Consider the following 25,247-nt stretch of genomic DNA (forward strand, 5'->3'; position numbering starts at 1 on the left):
CCGCGAAAAAGGGTCGTCCGCTACGGCAAAGCGGAGACCCATTAAGATAAACCGCAGGCAGAGTGAGCCTGCGGCCGTGGGACTCGGCGGGTGCCAGAAGCCCCCCCAGAAGCGAGGAAGGGACCTCGTAAGAGGCTCCGGAACGTGAAAGGGGGAGCGGCGCTGTGAGTTCATCGCTCTTTTCGCGGAAGTGAAGCCGCGCTGCTGCTGCTGATGAGCGTCGACCTTTCTTCTTGAAAAGTATCGGAATTGGCTGCAATTTACCCGTGAGTAAGGGGTACTAAAGATTGACTTAAATTTATTTAATTCGGCTGAAAACGGGAGGCGAGTAACAGGAAGTCCGTCTCCCGACCCTGCTAATCAGAGCAAAGCAAAGAATTTGATGTGGGCTGAAGCGCTTAAAAAGAGACTTTGAAAATAGTACGAAGGGGCATCAATAGACTGTGTTTTTAGAAATTAAAAGGAATGAAGGATTAAATCATTTGGTTTATTTTGCTACGGAACCTTCCCCCTACTGTGGAGTGACGTGGAGTTAAAGGGGACAACCGAGCTGTCGGGCTGCCAGTGTTGCAAAGGAGAACTGTCAGGCTGCTGAAACTTCTTCTGAAGTATAAATTGTTGCATGGATGGATACATTATCGCTTTAATATTGATACTGGAACCTTTCTGTCACCTTGTGGCACTATTTTGAAACAGAACTATCTGGAAACCTCCTTTTTGAATTTGGGGATTATAAAAGTTGATAGGAACTTTGATGGCGGAAAAGAAACTTTCCTTCTCATGAAACACCCCCCCCCTGGTGGATTTGCAGAGGTATAGAGGCCTGGGAACTGTATTATATCGAGATTCTTTGTGGTTTAATTGTTTACACTCTGGACTTGCCTTTCTCATGGATTGAAAGACTATTTGACCTTGAACAGAGGCAGCTGGGGAATGAGCGGCCCAGGGAAAACAAGAGCAGCCAAAGCTAAGGAAGCTAAAGAAAAAGATAAGAGAGCTGGGCAGCTTGTTCAAACAACGTTAACACATCAACGTAGATCCTCTGTACCAACTGTGCTGACGGCACAGGAGGGAGAAGTTGAAACGCTTGCTACAGAAGAAATGGCAACTGGAGGAACTGATCTAGTCTTGAAACAAATCTTGGAACAATTGGCACTTTTGAATAAGAAGGTGGACGATCAGTCATCTAAAATTGATAGAGCTACATCTACTATCAGTAAGTTATCAGATCAGGTTTCCCAGCATACCCAGGCTATTGAGAAATTGCAAGGAGCTACGGCTGAGAACTATAAATTAGCTGCGGAAGCCAATCAAAAAGCTGAGCAAGTGTGCAAAAAGGTTGAGGAGATCAAAGGGGAAGTAAGACCTCTGAAAAGACAGGTAGGAGAACAGCAAGCCTACCTGTCAATGGTGGAACTGAAAAGTAAGGAATGCAATCTTAGGCTGAGGGCCGTCCCAGAACTGGAGCAGGGCAACCTAGAGGAATTTTTGACGCAGTCATTTTCTAAATTTTGGGGGGTTGAGGAAGACAAAGACTTCAAAATTGTGACGGCCTTCAGATTGGGAAGATCGGCTAAGAAAGACAAGTCCAGAGACTGTTTGGTTTGCTTGAGAACAAGAGAGGAAAGAGACAAGATACTAGGCCAACATTTTAAAAAATCTCTGGAAGTTGAAGGCAAGAGAGCAGAAATTTATAGAGACATTCCCAAATATCTGTTGGACCTTAGAGCCTCATATACAGACTTGGCCAAACTGTTAAGGTACAACGCAATTCCTTACAGGTGGGAATTCCCTCAAGGTTTATCATTCACCTATAAAGGAAAGAAGGTAAGAATTAAAACACTAGAGGACCAGCAGAAGTTCCTGCACGACAACGAGGAGGACCTCCAAAAGAGAGCCGTAGATTCTTGGCCTCCACCACCGGGATTACCACCAGGACACGTACCATCTGGAGGCGGACCGGCACCACATCCTTCGGGAACGGAGGATAACATAGATACCCAACTGTGATACTCAAGTACTAGACCAGGATGTCTCTACAGCTTCTTAGTTGGAACATAAATGGCGGGAACTCTCCAGAAAAAAGGAGAAAAGTATTTCATATTTTGAAAAAAGAACAATTGGACATTATCTGCTTGCAAGAAACACATGTGACAAGACTCCACAGAAAAGTGTTAATTAATAAAAGGTTAGGCCAAGAATTTATTTCGTCGGACAAAGTCAAGAAAAGAGGAGTGGTGATATATGCAAAGGAGAACTTGTCACCAAAATTTGTATTTAAAGATGAACAGGGCAGAATTTTGGCGGTTGAAATTCAGACACAAGGAGAAAAGTTTTTAATTCTAGGAATCTACGCCCCAAATGAAGGGAAATCGGAATTTTTCAAGAGGCTGCATGAGACTATGCTGGACTATTTGGATTACAACAACATTATCATGTTGGGAGATATGAACGGAGTCGTCTCAGTGAATATGGATAAGTCGCAAAGTGCTAACATAACGAAAGACGGCAGACTACCAAAAACTTTTTTCGAAATGACTGACAATTTGGACTTGACTGATATATGGAGGATCAAGAACCCTCTAGGGAAAGAAGGAACTTTCTTTTCTGAGGCCCACATGACATGGACGCGAATCGACCAAATATGGATAACTAGAGGACTGGCACCTAAGACTAGAAAAGTGGAAATCTGCCCAAAAACCTGCTCCGACCACAATGCTTTGAGAATGGAACTGAGATTAAACACAACCGGATCTTTCAGATGGAAAATGAATGACGCTTTGTTAAGAGATCAGGAGATTGTTAAGAAGGCCCAAAAAGTTTTAAAGGATTATTTTGAAATAAATTTAAAGACAACCGTGGAAAAAAGAACAATCTGGGACGCAAGTAAAGCAGTTATGAGAGGGTTTCTAATACAGCAGAACACGATCAAAAAAAGGCTCTGGAATGAAAAGAGGGAGAAGATTTTGGAGAAAATAAGAGAAGGAGAGAAAAAACTGAGATCCAGGCCTAAATCGAAGGAAGTGTTGAGAGAAGTGAAGTTTTTCCAGGCACAATATTCAAAATTGATAAATCAAGAGGTGGAATGGAAAATTAAACAAATGAAACAAAGATCCTTTGAATCAGCTAATAAGTGTGGGAAGCTGTTGGCTTGGCAGTTGAAAAAGAGACAAAAGCTTAATACAGTTACAAATCTAGAGATTGAAGGGAGAATGGTTCAGAAACCTGAGGAAATTAGAAAGTGCTTCCAGAGATATTTCAGAGAACTTTATTCACAAAGGCCACAAAAAGATTCGGAGGTGGATCAATTTCTTATAACTAATGGATTACAAAGAATACCTCAGGAAATGAGAGCAACCCTGAACTGTAACATTACGCTCCAAGAAATTGAATGCGCCATTCAGAATTTTCAACTAGGCAAGTCTCCAGGACCAGATGGACTCACTTCCAAATACTATAAGGTATTGAAGGACTCTTTGATACAACCACTGTTGGAAGTTTGCAACCAGATTATGGAGGGGAGGAAGGCACCGGAAACGTGGAAAGAAGCTTTCATCACGTTGATACCAAAATTAGAAACTGAAAAAACTCAACTTAAAAACTACCGTCCTATCTCACTCCTAAATGTGGATTACAAAATCTTTGCAGACATTTTGGCAAGTAGGTTTAAGAAAGTATTAAATGAAGTGATTCATAAGGACCAAGCAGGCTTTCTCCCCGGTAGGCATTTATTTGACAACACAAGAAACATCATTGATATTTTGGAATTTTTACAGACAAATTCAAATACAAGAGCGGTGTTGATCTTTATTGATGCGGAGAAAGCCTTTGACAACATTTCTTGGATGTTTATGAAGAAAAATTTGGAAAGGATGGGAGTAGGGCGGGGGTTTGAAAATGGAATAGAAGCAATTTATTCAGAACAAAAAGCTAAATTGATAGTGAACAACGTGGTGACAGAGGAGTTCAAAATTGAAAAAGGGACACGACAGGGGTGCCCTCTGTCTCCTCTGTTGTTTATCTCAGTCCTGGAGGTGCTATTGAACAAGATTAGAAATGACCGGTTGGCACAGGGAATTGTGGTCGGAGAGAAACAATATAAATTGAAAGCATTTGCAGATGACTTGGTATTAACACTACAGGAGCCAGCCTCTAGCACTAAAAGAGCGTTAGAATTAATTTCTGACTTTGGTCGGGTGGCGGGATTCAAGCTGAATAAACAAAAAACTAAAGTTCTAGCAAAAAATTTGACAACTATTGAAATAGAGGAGTTCAGAAAAGAAACGGAATTAAATGTGGTTAAAAAAGTAAAGTATTTAGGGGTGCACTTGACCTCCAAAAACTTGAATTTGTTTAAGGACAATTATGAGAAATGTTGGTTAGAGATCAAAAGAGACTTGGAAACATGGTCAAGACTGAAACTTTCCTTGTTGGGTAGAATAGCTGCTATAAAGATGAATGTATTGCCGAAAATGCTATTTCTGTTTCAGGCCCTCCAGATCGTGGACAAGGTGGAATGTTTTGGAAAATGGCAGAGGGATATTTCTAAATTTGTCTGGCAGGGCAAAAAGCCCCGAATTAAGTTTAAAATACTAACGGATGCGAAAGAAAGAGGGGGGTTTGCCCTGCCGGACTTGAGGTTATATTATGAATCTGCAGCCCTCTGCTGGTTGAAAGATTGGATTTTATTGGAGAACACCGATGTCCTCGACCTGGAAGGATTTGATAATGCTTTTGGGTGGCATGCATATTTGTGGTATGACAAGGTTAAAGTTCATAGATCATTCAAAAACCATATTGTCAGAAGGGCAATTTTTATGGTCTGGTCAAAATATAAAGACTTATTGGAGAGTAAAACTCCGAGGTGGCTCTCACCGATGGAGGCCAAAGCACGGAAAAGACTCAATATGGAGGCCCACTGGCCTAAATATTGGGAAATAATTGAAAAAATTGGAGATAATTGGAGGTTGCAGAGTATGGAAAAGTTAAAAAACAAGGTGCGAGATTGGTTACATTATGCTCAAATTCAGGAAGTTTTTAAAGCGGACAAAAAAGTGGGTTTCCAGGAGGAAAAGTCGAAATTAGAGACAGAGCTGCTTGAGCCAAAATCTAAGTTAATTTCGAGAATGTACAGCTTGTTGCTTAAATGGAATACACAGGATGAGATTGTTAAATCCTCCATGATAAAGTGGGCGCAGGATTTGGGGCACAACATTATGTTTGAAGACTGGGAAAGGTTATGGAACACCGGAATGAAATTTACGGCATGTAGTGCCCTGAAGGAAAATATTATGAAAATGACATACCGGTGGTACATGACCCCAGTCAAGCTTGCAAAGATATATCACCTGTCTGACAACAAATGTTGGAAATGTAAAGAGGAGGAAGGGACATTCTTACACCTCTGGTGGACCTGCCCGAAGGTGAAGGCCTTCTGGGAGATGATACATAATGAACTAAAAAAGGTACTTAGATTTACCTTACCCAAGAAACCGGAGGCCTTCCTCCTGGGCATGGTAGACCAGAGGGTGGCCAAGAAAGATAGAATTTTCTTTATGTACGCTACTACAGCAGCAAGGATCCTGATGGCAAAGCATTGGAAGACACAAAATTTACCCACATTGGAAGAATGGCAGACGCAGCTGATGGACTATATGGAACTGGCTGAAATGACTGGCAGAATCCGAGACTCGGGAGAAGAAGAAACGGAGGAAGTTTGGGAAAAATTTAAGGACTATTTGAAAAGGCATTATAGGTTGTATGAATGTTAAAAAATGCTCCTTTTTAGGAAATTACAGCTTCAGCATCGGTTAATTTTTTGAATTGGAAAATAAGGAACAACAAGACAGAAGTGGTGTAATGAAATAATTTTATTGTGTTGAAACTAAAACAATGGATTTGGACTGAAATGTTTAGAGACCAGATATCACGATAAAATGGAAGATATATTATTATGTTTAAAATAAGTTAACAACTTGCTGAGGTTTTAAATTTACAGAGAATGCAGTGTTCGGAAGATGGGGGGAGTCCACTAGATTTATGGAAATAAGTGTTTGGAAGTTGGATTTTGTATATTATAAACTTAATAAAAATTATATTAAAAAAAAAAATGAAACAGGCTGTTTATTTAACAGATGTACATGATGAGCAGATAGGAAGCAAGTATTAGGTCCTAGGACACCAGTATTCTGACAAGCTGCTCCTTCCAGTCAGAAACATATCTTGGTAAGCTCTTTTCCCCCCTCTCCACATTCAAGAGAGAAAAAAACTTCTTTGTTTGCAGAAAGCACCAGTGCAAAACCCATCCAGAAAGAGCATCAGCTTAGAGTAGCTGTTGTCCAAATGTCCACTTGTAGGCCGAACAAAAACACATTTAGCATAATTAAGGAGCATATTTAAAATATGAATTTTTACAATCCAAGCTTTTCTATGTCACTGGCCTATGGGAAATTGACTGGGTTATTTTTGTTATGGCAATGTGTTCAACATCTGGACACAAGGTGAAGAGAATCCAAAAGCTTTTTATCACTCGGGAAGGAATACCACAGATGGAACATCTTTAAATAACTTTTTACAGCTCCCTAGAACTCTCCTTGGGTTGTTTGGCTAGGACAAGGGCACCTGAAATCACGGCATAGTCTCATGCCTAGTAAACATTCTCCCAAACTGGGCAATTCTTAGCATGCTCAGACAGACTGGGGTTTGGTGGGGTTTTTTGCACAAATCACGCTACCAGAACTTTCAGCAATGGAAACAACTGCCTAATAGTCCACCCTGAAAAAACTGCTCTCCAGAGCCCACTGCCAAGTTATGAGAACAGTGTGACACAGACAGAGGCAGATCTGAAGGTCATTCCAAACACCAAGTTGCTAAAACAATCACATTGAGAGAGTAGCTTCTCATGCAGAGGTGTGCATGCTATTTTGTTGCCTTGGTTTTCACTATTATCAACAATTCCTTGTGGATTTGCTGGGAGTTGTTTCCACTTGTCAGAAATATGGACCCCAAATGGTCTGCAAACCAAGGCTAGCTGACAAACCTAACGCTGAACAGTAATCAGCTCCAGAGAACTGCAGCTACCCGGCTGCTCCAGCTGCACACAGATCTCAGACTGTGAGCAATTAATCCCAGAGGGGAAAAGGCATGAGTGAAATCATTGGATTCTAATTGCATTACAAAAAAAAGAAAAAAGACAAACGAGGAGTGGCAGAGGAAAAACAGTGTTTTGTTTCATCTTAAGAAAGAAGATTCCACCTAAACATTAGGAAGAACTTCCTGACAGTAAGAGCTGTTTGACAGTGGAATTTGCTGCCAAGGAGTGTGGTGGAGTCTCCTTCTTTGGAGGTCTTTAAGCAGAGGCTTGACAACCATATGTCAGGAGTGCTCTGATGGTGTTTCCAGCTTGGCAGTGGGTTGGACTCGATAGCCCTTGTGGTCTCTTCCAACTCTATGATTCTATGATTCTTAAGAAGCCTGCAAGATGCAATTCCTTTTCGAGAATCTTTCTTTTAAAGGCTTCATTTCTCGAGCGAATATATTGGATTGATTTTGACAAAATCTTTTGCCATAAATGGACTGCAATAACTCTATCATAAATTACTATGCTAACCAGCCACCTGGTGCATGGAAGGCTTCTGCCAGAAACCCCAAAAAATCCAAATTTGCCATTTATGAAAATACAAACTTCTAGGTCCCAAGGGAGATAGGAACATCTAAGTAGTGTCCATCAAAGACATGGAGGCTGGAAAGGGGTTTCAACAATCATTGCATGGGATATTTGTCTCTTAACAGCACCCTCATTTTGATACCAGCTGCAGAGAACAGAGAATGCACACAATACAATAATACACATAATACATATCTTACACATTTATTAATTCATCCCCTGTATCCTTGCCATTCTTCTATACTTGCTTTCAAGCCCTGAGGCAGGGATCTGTCTATTTGGGTGGTATATAAGTAAGTAACAGTAAAGAAACATCTCTTGCCTGAGGGGTCATTCCACACCAGAAGTTAGAGTAGAGAGCACGAGATTCAAGCATTGGCGCCACAATGGTCTTATTTTCTGCTATCATGAGATTCAGAACTTCTGGGTTTGTCAGAAAATTATCGGCATCTATGAACTAGGAAAAGGGATTAAAAAAAAAAGCATGTGAGGTTTTGTGTGACTGGATCTGAAGAGTGTCTCTAATGTCCACAAACAAGACTTGGTTAAGAGCATTACCTATCTTGAGTTCTGGCAATGTTGCAAAATGAACAAAATAAGCAAACTTCCATCACATATCCATCAGCATTAAGCTAACATTTACCTTGTACTGAAGCCAACAGCAAATACTGGTCAACTTTGTAACTACTACTTTGCACATACCAAAAAGTGGTGATATTTAGTAAGGCACTTGCATCGCTGAATTGAAATGAAGCCTCTGGACGTGTGAGACACAATCAACAAGAACAGAAACCCACAGGCACTTCATAGTGGGCCCAGCAAAGTGGTCCACAATGGAGACATTAGAGCAGGGATAAGAAATTTGTAACCCTCAGGAAGTTGTTTGACTACAACTCCCATCATCCCTGAATTTTGCCTATGTTCACTGAGGCTGATGGGTGTGGGAGTCCAATATCATCTGGAGGGCCATAGGTTTCCAAATCCTGGAAAAGTGGGAGGTGTATAAATCAGCATGGTGCTTTTTCGGCTACAGTGGCAGCGTTCAAATATATAAAACACCCTGGAGTCATTCCTGGGTGCCTCAGCGTGTCAACCATTGAGGTGTCAAGAGTATTCATTAACACGAGGCAAATATAGTTAGACAAGAATTAATTTTGTTGTGTATGTTTGAACAAAGTAACAGAGTGCTCTGGTGGTGGGTGGCAAAACAAGTTCTGAGAATCCACTCATCAACTACATCACATGTGGGACTTTGGGTCCTCCAGATGTTGTTGGGACTTTAACTCTCATGAGCCCCAGTGAGCATGGCCAGTGGTTAGAGATGATGGGAGCTGTAGTCCATCACCTAGCGGATGTTCCTGATCACACAAATACTTGTGGAAATAGGTGCAGGAATCAGGGCCAAAGCTATTTATCCATTCCCAGTCCTACAAAGCTGTGTTTAGAGGTGACCAGTACAGGAGTCAGGACTTCAGAGGTCAGTGTAGTTACCTTGCATATCCCAGCACATCTGGGGAGGAAATTATGTAGCACTGTAAGACAACCAATTTTACTTTTCCAGTTTCCTGCTTTACAAAGCTCAGAAACAGAATGCGTCTCTGAAATGCCCAGCATGCAAATCAAGGGGAGGAAGGAAGCCTAACCAGCCAGAACTTTAATTCTTATTTTACCATGATGTAATCAGACCACTTTTCCTTGGCAGTTCTCAGAGCAGTCTGCCTCAGTTTCATCACATGGGTAAACCTGGAGTTTGGCCAGTGTTTGGGCCCAATTTCCTCCGGGTAAGACCTACAAAACAAAGAACAAAAAGGGAAAACATGCAGCCCTCTTGTCATGTTAATGCTGCGCAGCTCCTGCAGGATCGCTGGGTATTATTTTTCTCCTGACTTTGGTGTTTTAATTAAAAACTGAAAGGGGGGGGGGAGCAAATTCACTAAGTCACCTCAAGTGCTCCAAAAATGTAAGGGTAAAGAAAGGACGTTTCAGAGCAAAGAAAACACTCTCCAAATTTATTCCTGGAGTGTGTACCCAGGACACAGGGGAACATACACCATCACTGCGCTTCCTGCCCAACATGAGTGCTGTAAATTAAATAGAACTTGGACGTGGGGGGGGGGCACACCCAACAGCTCTTTTCCCACCCCAGCTTTGAAAAAGATAGCATTTAGCCAAATTAAATTGCTTCTGGAATTTGCTATCACAAGTATGTGAAGAAGGCTTTTAAATAGATTTAGAAAGGATTAGAACATTTCATGCTGTTTCCCTGAATATGCTTAGCTTTGTTACACGTGATTTTACTGGAAAAACCCAGCATTCGAATACTTACTGAGGGTCCCCCATGGGCCTCCACTCCACATAGTGATACAGTTTCTGTACATTCTTCAGCCACTCCCTCAGGATTTCTGTTGTGTTGTCAACATTGTGGTCAGTAGCTACCCTAAAGGAGGAACAGTGAATGTGCAGAGGGATTACTAAACATTCACCACCTTTCGGTCAAAAAAATCTTGAAGAGGCATGTGTTCACAGGTAACAACAGCCTCTCTGCCAATGCTTCATAGATGCACGTTCAAACAGAGCACAGACTCCATTTTGGGTCTGAAATATTCACACAAATTCCCACCATTGGCATCTTAAAACAATACTGACTAGGCATTGAGTGATATTGTTCGTCAGGTCAACTTCAGCAACGGAGATGGAGTGGTCTGGGATTGCAGGGGGCTTAAAGACCTATCACTACTTCTGCAGCAAGGTCCCAAGCCCCCAGCCTTTCAGCCCGAAAAGGGGAGTGTTTTAGCCAATTAGAAGTCTTTTTACTCTTAGGAGCCAATCAGAATGAAAAGAGGATTGGCTCCTATGGTCATTCTGGAGAAGGGGCATGTGAAAAACACAGAGGATGAGTTGTTCTGTATGTTCCAAAGCTCACTTTCAAGAGAATGGTGTGCACGTTCTGTTATGCACAATGGAACTTCAAGGAAAAAATTGACCATGTTGTTGGAACCTGTCTGTCTCAAGAGACAATGGAGTGCGTCACTAGGGGTGAAGTCAAACTGCATGAGAATCACAGTGCCTGCTGTGACTGCAGAGACCAGTTACTCGTAACTGCTGTTTCCCACATAGTTTTTGCTGTGTTAGCTTCACCAAAGTGACTTTCCCGGGGCACAAGCCTGGGCAATGTGTATGGAGGTCCTGGGCTGCTCAGACGACAAGACTAATTTGGTCCAAAGGAAAGCAGGTAAGTGGCCATTTGGCACCAGCTTGGCTGCAGGGGTTGCTGGAAGGAGGTATACAAGGCACCATCATCTTAGGGACTCCACTTAATGTAGGATTTACTCCTTAGCCTTTTTTTCTCCCATAAGGCAGTGGATAATTTGCCCGTCTCCATCATGGGAAATAGATCTAGCTGAAAAGCAGCAAAGGAAGATCTGCATTGATTACTGCAATGCAATCCTCATTGTTATTATTGTATAATCTTAAATGGTTCTGACTTTCCTTAAGAGACCCCACACTTCTGAATTTGCCACTATACTACTATGTAGCCATGGGCACACATTCAAGCTTAATCAAAATGTGGCAAAACTCAGAACAAAGGAGGCTAAGCTTTAGCTCAGGCATAGGCATAGGCAAACTCGGCCCTCCAGACGTTTGGAGACTAAAACTCCCATCATCCCTGACCACTGGTCCTGTTAGCTAGGGATGATGGGAGTTGTAGTCCCAAAACACCTGGAGGGCCGAGTTTGCCTATGCCTGCTTTAGCTAAACAGGCTGCAAAGATACTTCCAAATGCAATTATTTTAATAGGTCCTTCTATATAAATTACTTTATGCTACAAAGACTGTGTGGGCTGCATTGATAATGTCCATCTGTGAGATTAAGAAAGAATACGGAATGTGAGTGATTTTCTAAACCTCACAAGGCAGCATTTTTTGCAGCTTCTTCATTAGAAGACAGGCTGACACACATCCAGGCCTGTCATTGCTGCTGGGCAATGTCTGTATGCACTGCAAGGGGAGAGAGGGTTGTGAATAGACCACGACTCACTGTAATCTCACTGTCTGAAATGACTGAGGAGAAAGTGTTTGCCTGCAGTCACTTTGCTCCATGTGCATATATCTGGAAACTATGCATCTGCGCAACTAAAAAAAAAAATACTCCCGTACTTCTACGAAACAAGATGGTCCCCTCAAGAAGAGTCCCTGATCTTTTCCATTGTCCATATACTCTGAAGCCACCTTCTCAGTTACAGTACCTTGGGGAATATTCCATTCCGGCCCTACTCAGAGTAAAGGAGTTAATAAACATGACTAACTTAAATTCATTGTCCAATAGGCCTACATAGTTGACTGAATCCCCAAACTCTAAAACACTCCCTAGAGTGTTTTATCTGGCATGGAGGCTGTCGTCATTTGGGTGCCAGGTGAAAACCTCTCTAAAAAATAAAATAAAATAAGTCAAGCATTTAGATGGAGTTTTTAATGCTACTTTTATCTTTTTTGTTTTGCCCTGCTACCATTTTACGCTGCTCTTGTGTATTGATTGTTGTTTGATGCTTTAAATCTTGTTAGCCCATCAGACAGTTTATGATACCTGGAGTGGTATAGAAATTTCAAATTAAATTAAACACAGAGAACTCTATACCAAATCATTTACAATCAATAAAAATTTTGTCACTGACTTTGGATAGCTTGACACAACCACATTTGGGCATTTCCTCCTGCATGGCAGTGAATGCATGCACTTTTAATGGCACCCGGATGAGGCCATTATATATACAGATAGGTGCTTGAGCCAAAACTCACTCAGTGATGAAAAGGAGGGGGGAGATCCTCCAAAATTATTAAGCTACTTTCACAGCAGACAGATGGCTAAAATCTGGTACACTCTGGTCACTGTACCCACCTAAATTCCACTCATGGTAAATCCACATAGATTAATGGACAGAATTTAGTATTGTCCATTAATTTCATTGGAGTACTTTCGGTCATGCTCTAAGTATGACTAATGCTGGATACAACCCTCAGTTCACTACATGCTTATCAAAATAAGTTATTCATGGCACAATCCTGTATATATTTACTTAGGGGAGAAATTTGATTCAATTCACATTTAAAGGTGAGATTACCCAATTCACACTTTCCAGAACAATATGCAAACCAAAATTTGGTTCGCCTCCAAGTCATACACCTTTGAATTTTGCAATGCAGTTTTCTAGTCAAGCTACATTTTAAAAAATGCACATGCAGGGTAAAGTAATTCACAAAGTAATGCGGAGAACTGAGTGTAAGACTGGGAAATATAAGAAACAAAGAAATCAAAACTGGCAGATTCACCTATCCTTATTTGCAAGTGAGTCTCACAGAATCCAGCAGTATTTGCCTCTAGGAAAGTATGCCTCAAACTCTTACACTGGGGAGAATGACAAAACTATTTAGCCAGGAGCAATCAATTTCAAAAATATAAATCACCCCATTCAAGTTTGTTACATTGCCCAAGCTAGCTCTATTCTTTATGTATTGAATTTATAAAACAAAGGGTTTTCTGTGTTGCCTCACTTTACTGTATGGGAAACCAAACATAACAATAGCTTTGAGACAATAGAACTTGCTTCTCCCAGTTAAACACCCAACAGAGCGGAGAAGGCTTCCTTATTTGACTGGATGAGACATAATGAAAGGAAACAGCTTACAAGAGCCATTTTCACTGAATGGGTTACCCAAAATGAACGCAAGGCATACACAAATAGTCTCTTCATGGAGAGTCAGAATGAGCAGAGGTCATTTCTGATGTTATGTGAAAATGCGAGGATGGGTGACATGGCCAGGGTGACAAGAATGTTCCTGTTGTGTATTTCCACCCCAGGTGGCAGGCAGATAGCCAGGCTTGGCCGACAAGCGCCCTGGAGGGGGGTGCAAAGAATGTTGCGCTGTGTGTGCTTTCTCTAACCTGACCCATCTGACAGCAGCATGTTTAGAGTTTCAAATCGCATGTGTTATCAGGGAGAGATGAACACATGCTGAACCAGTGACTCAGCATTGGCTCATAACTGGAAAATGGGTGTAAAGCTCTTCATTTTTCCACTATCCACACCCCACTAATATGGGTTCTTCTAGTGGGGTTTCAAATGCGGAAGACAGGAGCGCCTGGCGTGCTCTGGTCCATGGCGTCACGAAGTCGGACATGACCAAACAACAACTGGAAGCATGCCACACAAGAGAACAAGTAGTTAGGCACAAGATTTCAGCCCCAAAAGGGCTTTTAAAATTGAGGGAAAAATAGCATTTTTTTGTTTCAATTCATGTTTTGGATCCTCATTACCAGTGCTTTTTTCTACAAAAAAGTGCCAGACCAGAACTCACCAAGATCCTCTTCCTCCCTTTCTCTCTCTCTCTTGTCCTGCCCCCACTCTGCGTTCCCCTCCCCTTCTTCAGCCTCTCCCCCACCTTGCCTTGTCTGCTTTTCACACCCACCCAGAATCCCACCCGTCCCTCCTTGTCCCTCCAGCCACACCTGCGCTCACCTCTAAGGCTTCCCTAGCCACAGAATGGGGCTGCTGCTTCCTCCCCCCTTTCTCTCTCTCCCCACAGACATGGAAAGAGTGAGCAGAGACAAAAGGGAAGTGGCGCTCATGCTCAGCCGGCCGCTCACAGCACCGTGAGGCAGCGCATAGCCGCACATCCATGGGGAGAACCGAGGAGGGACAATGCAACCTTCGGACTGAGAGGGCCTCCTTCTCCTCACCACTTCAGCCTCCTGCTGTTCACAGCCCCTCTTTTGGCCATGATGGCTTTCTTGCTCTCCCCACCCTCCATTTAGCTTATCGCAGGATTTGAGAAGAGAAAGAAGTGCCCATACTGCGTACCATTGAGTACCACCAGGAAAAAGCCCTGCGCGTTACTGTAAAGATACATGTGAACAATGGGTTCAGTGTCCATGGGTTAAATTGCCTCATGTGGCAATCTCAAAACTCTTTTGAAAACTCTTTGTCGAAATGCACTATGTGAATAATAATAATAATAATAATAATAATAATAATAATAATAATAATATATTTATACCCCACCCATCTGGCTGGGTTTTACCAGCCACTCTGGGCAAAATATTAAAATACAATAATTCATCAAATATTAAAAGCTTCCCTAAGCATACGATGTATATAGCCACACAATCATTTTTAAAACTCTTGCAACACCATAGGGGTTTTGCTGCCCATACACACAGTTGCGCTATTCCACATTTACTCCTTGAACTGCTACCCTTCTCCTTAACAAAACACCCCCCCACAAGGTATAAGGATCAGAGAGTCTATGACTGAGAGATACACACATCAAACCCTTAAAGCACATCTGAAGCCGCTTTCCACCTCCAAAGAACTCTGGGCACTGTGGACTGTTAAGAGTGGCTGGGAATTCTGTGAGGGGTAAATGATGGTGCCCAAAATTCTTTGAGAGGGAAAAGCGTGTTTTAAATGTACAGTTTATACGAAGCCTTACATGCTGCAACTGACAACCGAGATTTAGACATCTAGCCAAAACCTTTACATTATCAGAACCAGAACATTCTGGTGCAGCAAACATGGCTATCTGCCTCTTCGACCAAAGAACTAACGGTTGTGTATTCAACAGAGTTTAGATCTAGATAATTCTAAGCAACCCAGCCAGAAAGTTAACTAAAAAGTTCCATCAACTTTCTCCACTTTTATATTCCTGTTTTGAGCTTCTACTTCATTGCTGTTTATTTACTTTGACCCTGGTGTCAGGGGAGGGAAGAGCAGTCTATTTTGCCAGTTTTCATCCTTGAAGGAAAATTACCAAAACTTCCTACTAAAGGGAACACCGTGTGCCTTCTGCCACAGTGTGGTCCACGGAGCAGAAGCAGAGAAACACTCCCCCTAACACAAACACCACTGTGTTTTCCCCACTCCACACCCCAACTTCATAGTCATTAATCATCAGTCATGTAGGTTGGAAGGGTTGAGGGATGGACTCAGGTAAAAATCCTCACACCCCTTATTCTAGATAGAGAGAAAGGGAAAGAAAGAAGCAAGTGTACATATCTACACAACATAAATTTGTTTAAATAGTTGTTCCCTCTCCCCAAGGGAACAGTAGTTTGGGTTAGGGTGGGGCTACTAATCCAACAGAGAAGTCTCACAATGTTCACCCTAACTATTGTGCCCCATAGTGTGAGACCCACTTCAGGGTGGTGTGAATAATGAGCAAGACTAAACATATGGGTCTCTGGCTGTGTACGTACTAGACCTTTAAAACACAGGCTTTTACTCAAAGAATTCTGGGCACTACAAAGAACACTGGATATTGCAATTCCCAGAATTACTTGGAGATTGATAGCAATGAAAGTTAAAATTGCTATGTACACCACCTTGAGTTCCTTGAGGAACAAGTGGAATATAATTGTAACGACATATTAAATTATCAGACCTCCCCCATGCAGGAACAGGGCAATCGTGGTGAACAGACTCTTGTTGTGATAGCCCCCTGCAAGAGATCTGCTCCAATTCCACCTTCTGTTCCAGATACCTTTTAAAATGGCTGGCAGCTGGACCAGGATACTGGAAGCCTAGGACAAGGTAAGGCTGCCATTTGTGTGCCTCCCATCTTCCTGGCTAGGGTCTCCTGGCCTGGGATGATGGTGCTGCTCTCCTGAAAGTGTTCTGAACGAGGCAGAACAAAGCCGGCTGCTTCCTCCATAAACCAAAAGCACATGCAGCAGAGTATGAGAGAGTCATCAGACTACCTGGTTTTTTGTTTTGATTAAATGTGTGATTGTCAAGATGGCAAACTCGCTCTGCTCTCCCTTCACTGAGAGCTAGTGGTGGTGGAGAAAGGGAGAGGGAATGCTGATAAAAATAAGAGAAGGAAATCTGTTCCACAATTACAGTCTAGAAAAATAGCATGCTGCTCTATGCCTTCAGAGCCAGGTGTGCTGGGTCCTTTTCAAAGTGGAGCTTGTAAAGAGTATTATGGGAGGAGGAAGAATCCCCACTGGGCATTTTCCGGTCCATCTAATCAGTCTTCAGGTATGTGAAATGTCAGTGAAGATTTTCTAAAATACTATGTTGATATTTCAATAAAATGCCCATGACAAAAAGTATTTGAAATAGGATATCTCATCTTTCAACCATAGTTTGCAGAGCAGCTTGAAAATTAACATGTGCTAGTTGGTCAAAGGTTCCTAGCGACACTCAAGTCATTTGCATCAGTGCAACAGAGATAATATAATAAGCAACTATCACCAGTCCAGCTGCTACTAGGAAAATGTATGCTAAGTCTCTTTCTCCGTTAACTGTTCCTATTTTATGTGTAGAACTATATATCAGTAGGCGACGCGGGTGGCTCTGTGGGTTAAACAAAACAGTAAAAGTTACAGAATTTTACAAATCTGTGAACCGTGCAAATCATGCAGAAGTTAGGGTTACCTAGACATGCAATTTAAAAGTGTTGGACATATGTATACCAAGACTGCAGGTGGTGAGGCCTCAGTGTCCCTGCCTCATGGATTTGGGGGGACTGTTCACAAATTCAGTTAGTCTCCTCTGTTCTGATGTCAGCTATATTCCTGTGGTGGAGCTTATTGGAAAATTACCTCGGGAGTGGACAAAGCACAGTGAGTTCTCTTTCGCCCATCTGCATTCCTAAACATGACTCTGCATTTTCCTCTTATGAAAGATACTCCTGTTTGGTGAATGGAATGACACACACACAGAGAGAAAGAGAGAGATGTGTATGAGTTTGCACTGGCTGAGGCCACAGTTAGGAGATGGAAGAGGAGAAAGAACTTGAATACTAGGACTGCTGAGGAACAGAGAATGTTGTGACTACATTGTGGCTTTAAGGAGCTTTTTTACCTCAGGATCCTGACATTCTTGAAGAAACAGGTTGCATTTGCAGAAAGCAAAACCTGTCAGGAATATTGTGGCTTCAGAAGAGAGAATGAAAATGCTTTCTACTTGGTGAACAGGAGAATTCAAACACCACCTAATTTATCTAGAAGTGATCTGCTGATTTGGGAATGTGGGAAAGTGTAAGAAAGAGTTGTAGAGTTGTACTCTACAGACTTCCTCTCTCCGAGAATTGTACAAGGGGAGTCCAGAGTGCGATTCACCCGCCAGCGGAAGCCCACACAAGGAATGCCACCAGCACAGCACGAGGAGTCCTCTCCCCTCCCCACGTGCCCTCATGTCCCCTGAGCTGGCTTTGGGGAGGGTCAGGAGACCCCTCAGAACAGCCTCCAGAGGGAGGCGTGCCTTGCAGGGTGGAGCAAACTTCTTAGAACTGCATTCAATTCCTCCCTCATAATCTCAAGCAGAATTCTCAGCATTCACACTACATATTTATTATAACTAGACAAATACCCAGCACCAGTTTACTGTTTCAGTAGAGCTTTTCCACCGTTCCTGGGGGTGGAGGTGAGAGCTGCTCATATAAATCAGTGGAGAATTTGTAATGGGGATCCAAATTAGCACCAGCTCCACCTTTAACCTATAATGTTGTTGCAGGTCACCCCAACATCTGAGCAATGCGAGATTCCAGGGATTCAAGACACTTACCCAGGTTTTGTGTTTCCTTTTGGAAATGTGACGCAGTGGAGACTGTGGTGTTTTTATGATATATGGTTTATTTAAACATATATGCAACCCGAGCCTGTGATGGAGGGGTTCACAGCATTAACACTTCAAAAGGGTCTTGTTTCTCCTGTAGCCACAGCCTTGGATTCAAGCAGAGATTCGGCCTGGTTCTCTCTCTCTCTCTCTCTCTCTCTCTCTCTCTCTCTCTCTCTCTCTCTCTCTCTCTCCTTTGCTTCTAGGTTGCACCACAGCTCTCCTTCAGACTCTGAGTTTCATCCTTCTCACTTTCTGTGTTTTGACCCCTTTGCTATCTCACACAGAGCTCCCTTCCTTTGCTCTCTTAATGGCCCGTCACCCAGGCGATTGCCTGGCTTATATCTTAACACTTGCTGACTCCAGGGGTTCAGGAAGCTAGCCTGGCTTGATTACCGGTAGCTTTTAGCACTTGCTGGATCCAGGGATCAGAAGGCTTGATTAGATTTTTTTAACACTATTGATCCAGGGAGAAGAGTGGTCTAGCACCCACAAGCTCATAGCACTATTGACAGTGAGCTATATTGCAGGGTTATTGTACACTGCCTCAGATTAGCAAACTGCAATATGAGGATAACAATGCTGGAATGCAAGTGAGGCCAAGTGCCACTAGTAATCTTCTGATGTTAATGGGTGTAGAGTAGGGAAATGGCTGAGAGCTCCCTCCAGCCAGCTTCCAGGAGACACGCACACCCAGTCTCTGCACAATGCATATTCCCAGCAGGCCACACGGAGAAGGCACACAGACTATTTATATATAGCTCTAGACATAAAATACCATATTGGCCTGAATATAAGCCTCACTTTCCCCCCAAATTCCAACCGTGAAAACTTAAAGTGTGGCTTATATTCGCGACCTTAAGGTATGCAGCCAGGAGCGCAGGGCAAACAGTGCCAGGAGCGTGGCAAAGCGCCACCCACCCTGTGCATAGTTCCCCACGTTCTCCCCCAAGGCCGGGAAGGGAGAGAGCCGGCAACACAGCGCAGCCCCCCCCCCAGCATGCAGCCAGGAACAGTGAGGATGGGAGCGGCTTATATGCAGGTATTCCCCCCCCCCCACACACACCTCCAATTTAAAAGTGCAGCTTATATTCGAGTGCGGCTTATATCCGGGCCAATACGGTAGGAATTGTTGATGGAGAAAGAGTGACTAAAGTGAAGAACAGCCCAGATCAGCCTCCAACCTCACTGGGTATCCATAGCCAGGTCAGGCTGGTGGCTCTTTTCTTAAAGAGAGAGAGGGCAGGGAACTTTGCACTTCTTACTGTGATAATGGAGTCGCTTGAATGCTCCCAAGATAATCAAGAGGTAAAACTAGACCTTGGGACTTGAGAGTCAGTGGCATCAAATCAAGAAAACCCGAGTAAGTAACGGCTGTCGGGCAGCTTTTAAGAGAGAACATCTGGTCCTTGGGGAGATTTCTTGCTGTGGAGTCCAGAGATCTAGTTGCACAGGTTTCTATGCAGCTCCCCAGATTAAAAAAGAGAACAGAAACTGCTCTCAAGTGTCATACAAAAGAACAGCATTGTTTGCTGTAATTGAACCAAGCTCAACTTTTCCTGGTTCATATCTTAAGCAGGTGGCACTCCACAGGAGTAAATTAAGTTGCAATCTGTTTTCAAGAAACCTGAGTTTGTCAAATGTTCCTCGCTGTTCCCTTTCTTTAAAAAAAGATAAATTACATGCTGAATGAATCCCTTTGTCTCTTCTGATGGAAATCTGCTGTCACACATAGCACTATCTAAAATGACAACTATTAAAGTAGTAGGATAGTATGAATGAAAGAAGATTCCCAAGTGTAACAGATCGACAGTGCAATCTTATACACATCTTCCCAAATGGAAGTCACACTGAGTTCATTGTTACAGATAGGTAGCTGTGTTGGTCTGCCACAGTCAAAACAAAAAAAATTCCTTCCAGTAGCACCTTAAAGACCAACTAAGTTAGTTCTTGGTATGAGCTTTCGTGTGCATGCACACTTCTTCAGATACACATGAAGTGTGCATGCAGATCTGAAGAAGTGTGCATGCACACGAAAGCTCATACCAAGAACTAACTTAGTTGGTCTTTAAGGTGCTACTGGAAGGAATTTTTTTTTGTTTTGAGTTCATTGTGGCTTACTATCAGTGTGTGTGTGTGTGTGTGTGTGTGTGTGTGTGTCTCATTTCTGCCCTAAATGCAATGGTGTATCCCACTGTTACCTACTGTGCTTTAGCAACTACTTGCCAAATATCACAGCACATGGGCATAGCCAGGATTTTTGTTAGGGGGGACAGGATTTTTGTTAGTGGGAGCTGAACCACCGTGATTGGTCAGTTAGTCAAGTATTTCTATTGATGGGGGGGGGGAGATGCCCCCGTCCCCCGTTGGCTACGCCCATGTCACAACCATGCAGCAGTGAATGTGAAATGCAGCCACAACCATCTTGAAATCACTCTCTGATATACATCTTACTTTTAAGGTAAGAGCTGCAACAAAAAGGAGATCCAAAATGGACATTTCTTATTCTTCTTCATGGGCAGTGGCGTAGCGTGGGGGGTGCAGGGGGGGCCGGCCGCACCGGGTGCAACATCTGGGGGTTAGGGTTAGGGGGCGCAAATCCATGGGTTACGGGGTGCAAATTACTTGCCTTGCCCCGGGTGCTGACAACCACGCTATGCCACTGTTCATGGGAAACTAAAGCACCACACAAGAAAGGAATGGAAGAGATTAAGGCACTTGCTTCATTCCCAATGCTAGCAATTTGCCTTTTTTAAAAAAAAGCCTTCTTTCCAGCCTACTGCAGAAATTCAGTACAATTATGTGAGGGCAGCCAGAATGTGAGCATGTGATGGATTCAAGTTACTGAACTGTAATGATCTCCTAAAAATTGCATCGGGGGAAGATGAAAGGTTGGCACATATACAGTGGTACCTTGGGTTAAGAACTTAATTCATTCCGTAGGTCCATTCTTAACCTGAAACTGTTCTTAACCTGAAGCACCACTTTAGCTAATGGGGCCTCCTGCTGCTGCTGCGCTGCCAGAGCACGATTTCTGTTCTCATCCTGAAGCAAAGTTCTTAACCCGAGGTACTATTTCTGGGTTAGCAGAGTCTGTAACCTGAAGCGTATGTAACCTGAAGTGTACCTGAGGTACCACTGTACCAGAAATTCCCACACAAAGTGTGTGTCAGGACAGAAGCCTTGATACATGCGCAAGCATGTACTGAAAAAAACATTACAGTGGTACCTTGGTTTGCAAAAACTCTGGTTTGCATACGTTTGGATTACAAACCCGGAAGTGCATGTCCCGGTTTGCAAACATTTTTTGGATTACAACCCTTTTTTTTTGGATTACAAACAAATTTTTTTGGAGGCCCCATTGGCGAACGTGTGCCTTGGGTTACAACCTGTTTTGGTTTACAAATGGATTATGGTTGTAAACCAAGGTGCCACTGTACTCGCCCATTTTATGTTCGGCAATAGTTGGCCTATTTCGCCATGTTTTTAAAAACTTTTAAAATCATGTGCTTCAGTGAGATAAAAAAGGAGCAGGGAAAAGAGGGGCAGCAGGTCCAACTAATCGGTTTCAAGTTAATACAAGCGTTAAGTTGTTACAGTACTTTTGCTCTGGGGAGGAATGTCTGCCATATCCTGCAAGTCAAGTTGCAACTCTGATCACAAAAGGGCAACCAGACAGAAGAGGAGCTTTATAGCAGGGCACATGGAGCACATGGAGCACTATAATTTGGAAGGACAAAGAGTGCGTGATTACTTCTGACCATCAGAAAGTCACAAGCTAGGCTACGAGTTCTCTTGCCTTAGTATCAGTGTTAGAAATTGATATATGAAAGCTAGGAGCTAAAGGGCACCTTAAACCAAGGTTATGGGCACAACAACGGAATGTCTAGCTTCACTTTCTCATAACAATAGTACAAAGCTGAAAATGAATGAACTGCAGCTAAAATATTACGCTCATTTTTCACATGCTCTAGTCCTTCCCCTGCCCAACCCCCTACTATTCTGAAAAGGGTCTCTTCTCCATTCTTCAGAGAGTGGCTAGAAGTGGGGAGGCAGAAAAAGGTCCTCCTTTCCTTCCACTCTGCAGTTTTAATCTGAAATCTTAGGCGCAGTATTGTGCCCATAGATCAGAAACTGCTTGCGCTGATGAAATTGCCTAGAACAATGGGAGTTTCGAACGCTGCTTACATATACATGCATACATACTGCAAATGCTTTGCTAAGGTGACCAAAATATTGCATTTAGAAAAGGCTGAGCTCAACGGCCTAATCTAAATTATGCTAAATCTGCAAACCCTCTCTTAAAGGTAAAGGTAAAGGTACCCCTGCCCGTACGGGCCAGTCTTGACAGACTCTAGGGTTGTGCGCTCATCTCACTTAAGAGGCCGGGAGCCAGCACTGTCCGCAGACACTTCTGGGTCACGTGGCCAGTGTGACAAGCTGCATCTGGTGAACCAGTGCAGCACACGGAACGCCGTTTACCTTCCCGCTGGTAAGCGGCCCCTTATTAATCTACTTGTACTTAGGGGTGCTTTCGAACTGCTAGGTTGGCAGGCGCTGGGACCGAACGGCGGGAGCGCACCCCGCCGCGGGGATTCGAACCGCCGACCATGCAATCGGCAAGTCCTAGGCGCGGAGCTCTGGAATGGATCCCGTTCACAACCAGCGGTACCACTGTATTGCTTCCTGTTTAGAATAAAATCTTTAATCTTCTCACTCACTTGCATTTTCTATTACTTCTGAATCTCATTTTAAAAGAACTACCTTGCACTTGGCAAGACAACCTTTCAATGAATGATTCTCAAACAAAATTTCTAATCTTCTTTGCCCTCACATAGTGTGTTCACCCACCTGATTTTATTTAAGGACATCCTTGAGTCTTCATGCATGGCGTTGCATTGAGGCATTTTGTTCAGATCATATTGGCCACTACACCCATTCTGATTAAATGGCACATGGGCACATGATGCAGAGGATGAAAATGATGCAGATGCGGTATTAAAACAATTCCACTGCCCCACCTCCCCCCCCAAAAAAAAATGTAGAAGGAAACCATTGATGAAATTCACTCAAAGAAGTTTTAGAAGAGAGCCTATTTTCATATATTTTCTACCCAACCAGTATTTACACAAGCATTGTTTAAGGTCAGTGTTTATTTCTGGCATCAGTTGTGAGTTTTGATTTATTTTTCATTGCTCAGAAACATTGATCTTTGAGAACAGGGGAGGAAAAACGTGTAAAGGATTAAGTGTACTGTTCACACAGAGATACTAGGTCAAAGAAAAAGCCAGATTACACACTGATCCATATCAATTGTTAACAGCTTTATTTATAAAAAGTGACATAGTGGAATGCTTCAGGCTTAGTTACTTCTATTTTTATGGGGACATATTTATTTTCTGATAGCTGAGCTTTTACACCAAAATAGCTACTTTGTGCTGACACATCAACTTAGATATGCTAACAATTTAATACATTTTTAGCCTAGGAGGTTTGAGCTCATGGGAGGACTGCATGGTAAAGGTACCAGGGAACAGAGGGAACCTACAGGAATAAAAACTAGGGCCATTGCAGATTTCAGATAGCATCTCTGTAAGTCTGCACCTCATGAACTAAACTGGCCTATTTAAAAATAATAATAATATAAAAATGATGTTAAACCCACCCAACCACAGATATCAGCCTGGTTTGGTAAAGTCTAACCAGCAAACATCCCATCAAAGAAAATTTCCACCTTAGGCACTTTAAACACACACACCGGGGCGGGGGACTACAGGTTGCTCCTGACATGTTTTTACAGATCCGGCAGCATGCAATGAAGTTCATAAATTTTGGGGAACAATGAGCATGGCCTGAAGACAGACTTGTAAGAAAGATTTTATGAAATCCGTCTCAACAAGCACTTAGCAAGAGTGCAACATGTGTCCTGGAGTGACTGGGTTCTCAGTCTCAAGGGTTGTGCACACAGGGACACTGTGACTTGCACTTCTGCATTAGAGTCACGAGAGCCAAGAATTTAGTGGACACTGTGCCAGATTTGGACAGGAGACACTTTGGTTCAAATTTCCACTCAGCCATGAAGCGCAATGGGTGAATTTGGACTAGAAACTGACCAAGAATGGATATAATGGCTGACAGCCAAATTATGGGTTGGCCATCAGGAGCACACATACTGCGCAGCTCCTCTTTTCCTCATTTGTTTGGGTATTTCCTCTCTCTCTTGGGATAACTACCATTACAGCCACAAAATAACCACTCACATCTGCACTAACTTTTATGGCAAATTAAATGATAGTTAACTCATACCGCAGTTTGTAAGCTTTCTTCTAGCTATAGCGAGACTAATGAAGCCTGTCCGGACTTCCTATTTGGGCCCAAAAGCCATTCTGGTCAAGCCACCCAGTTGCTCTATACCGGGCATCATAAATGACACCATATGCATAGGGCAGGTAAAGAAATGTTTGACCCAAATGGAAGTTTGCAAAACCCCTGCAAAGCTGATCACCAGGGTGTGCAACACTGTGCCTCTGCCTGCAGTGTTTAATTTCAAATTGTGTGAGTGAAAATAGGGCACCTGAGGCCATCGTGACATCAGGTGAGTCAAAGGTCAGTAGCCCCACCCACCTGTCAAACTTGGCCCTTGGGTAAGTTGGGTAAGATACAGCCTACTAGTCTGATTGAATTCCCTACCCCTTGACTATGGCTTCAAAATGATTCGGCACCAACTGAAGTCAACAAAAGCAATAGCCTTAAAATAATCAAAATGCCACTAGCTCCTAGGACAATTTTGTTAACCTACCTAAGTGACCAAATTGGTTCCAATTATAAGGAGCTGGTGTGCAATTTGTTAACCACAGCATGAGTGTTGGTAGCAAAAACTCTCACGGAATATCTTTGTGTTTCTCAGTTATGAAAGGAACGCCCACTTTGGGCTGCTTCTGACCCCCCATGCTAGCTGTGGCTCAT

At 42.9% G+C, this 25,247-nt stretch overlaps 1 protein-coding gene across 1 annotated transcript in view; it reads right to left on the reverse strand.

The window, feature by feature from the left end:
- Positions 1 to 25,247, reverse strand: part of COLGALT2 (collagen beta(1-O)galactosyltransferase 2) — a 59,733-nt gene that overhangs the window by 21,190 nt on the left and 13,296 nt on the right. Inside the window, exons 2-4 of the mRNA XM_081915099.1 lie at positions 9,993 to 10,103; positions 9,337 to 9,454; positions 7,989 to 8,123 (exon numbers count right to left, since the gene is read on the reverse strand). Of these exons, the coding sequence (XP_081771225.1) occupies positions 7,989 to 8,123; positions 9,337 to 9,454; positions 9,993 to 10,103 (364 nt within the window). The remainder of the gene's footprint in view (positions 1 to 7,988; positions 8,124 to 9,336; positions 9,455 to 9,992; positions 10,104 to 25,247) is intronic.

The sequence above is a fragment of the Podarcis melisellensis genome (assembly GCF_964234715.1).
Source record: "Podarcis melisellensis genome assembly, chromosome: 6".
Taxonomy (NCBI): domain Eukaryota; kingdom Metazoa; phylum Chordata; class Lepidosauria; order Squamata; family Lacertidae; genus Podarcis; species Podarcis melisellensis.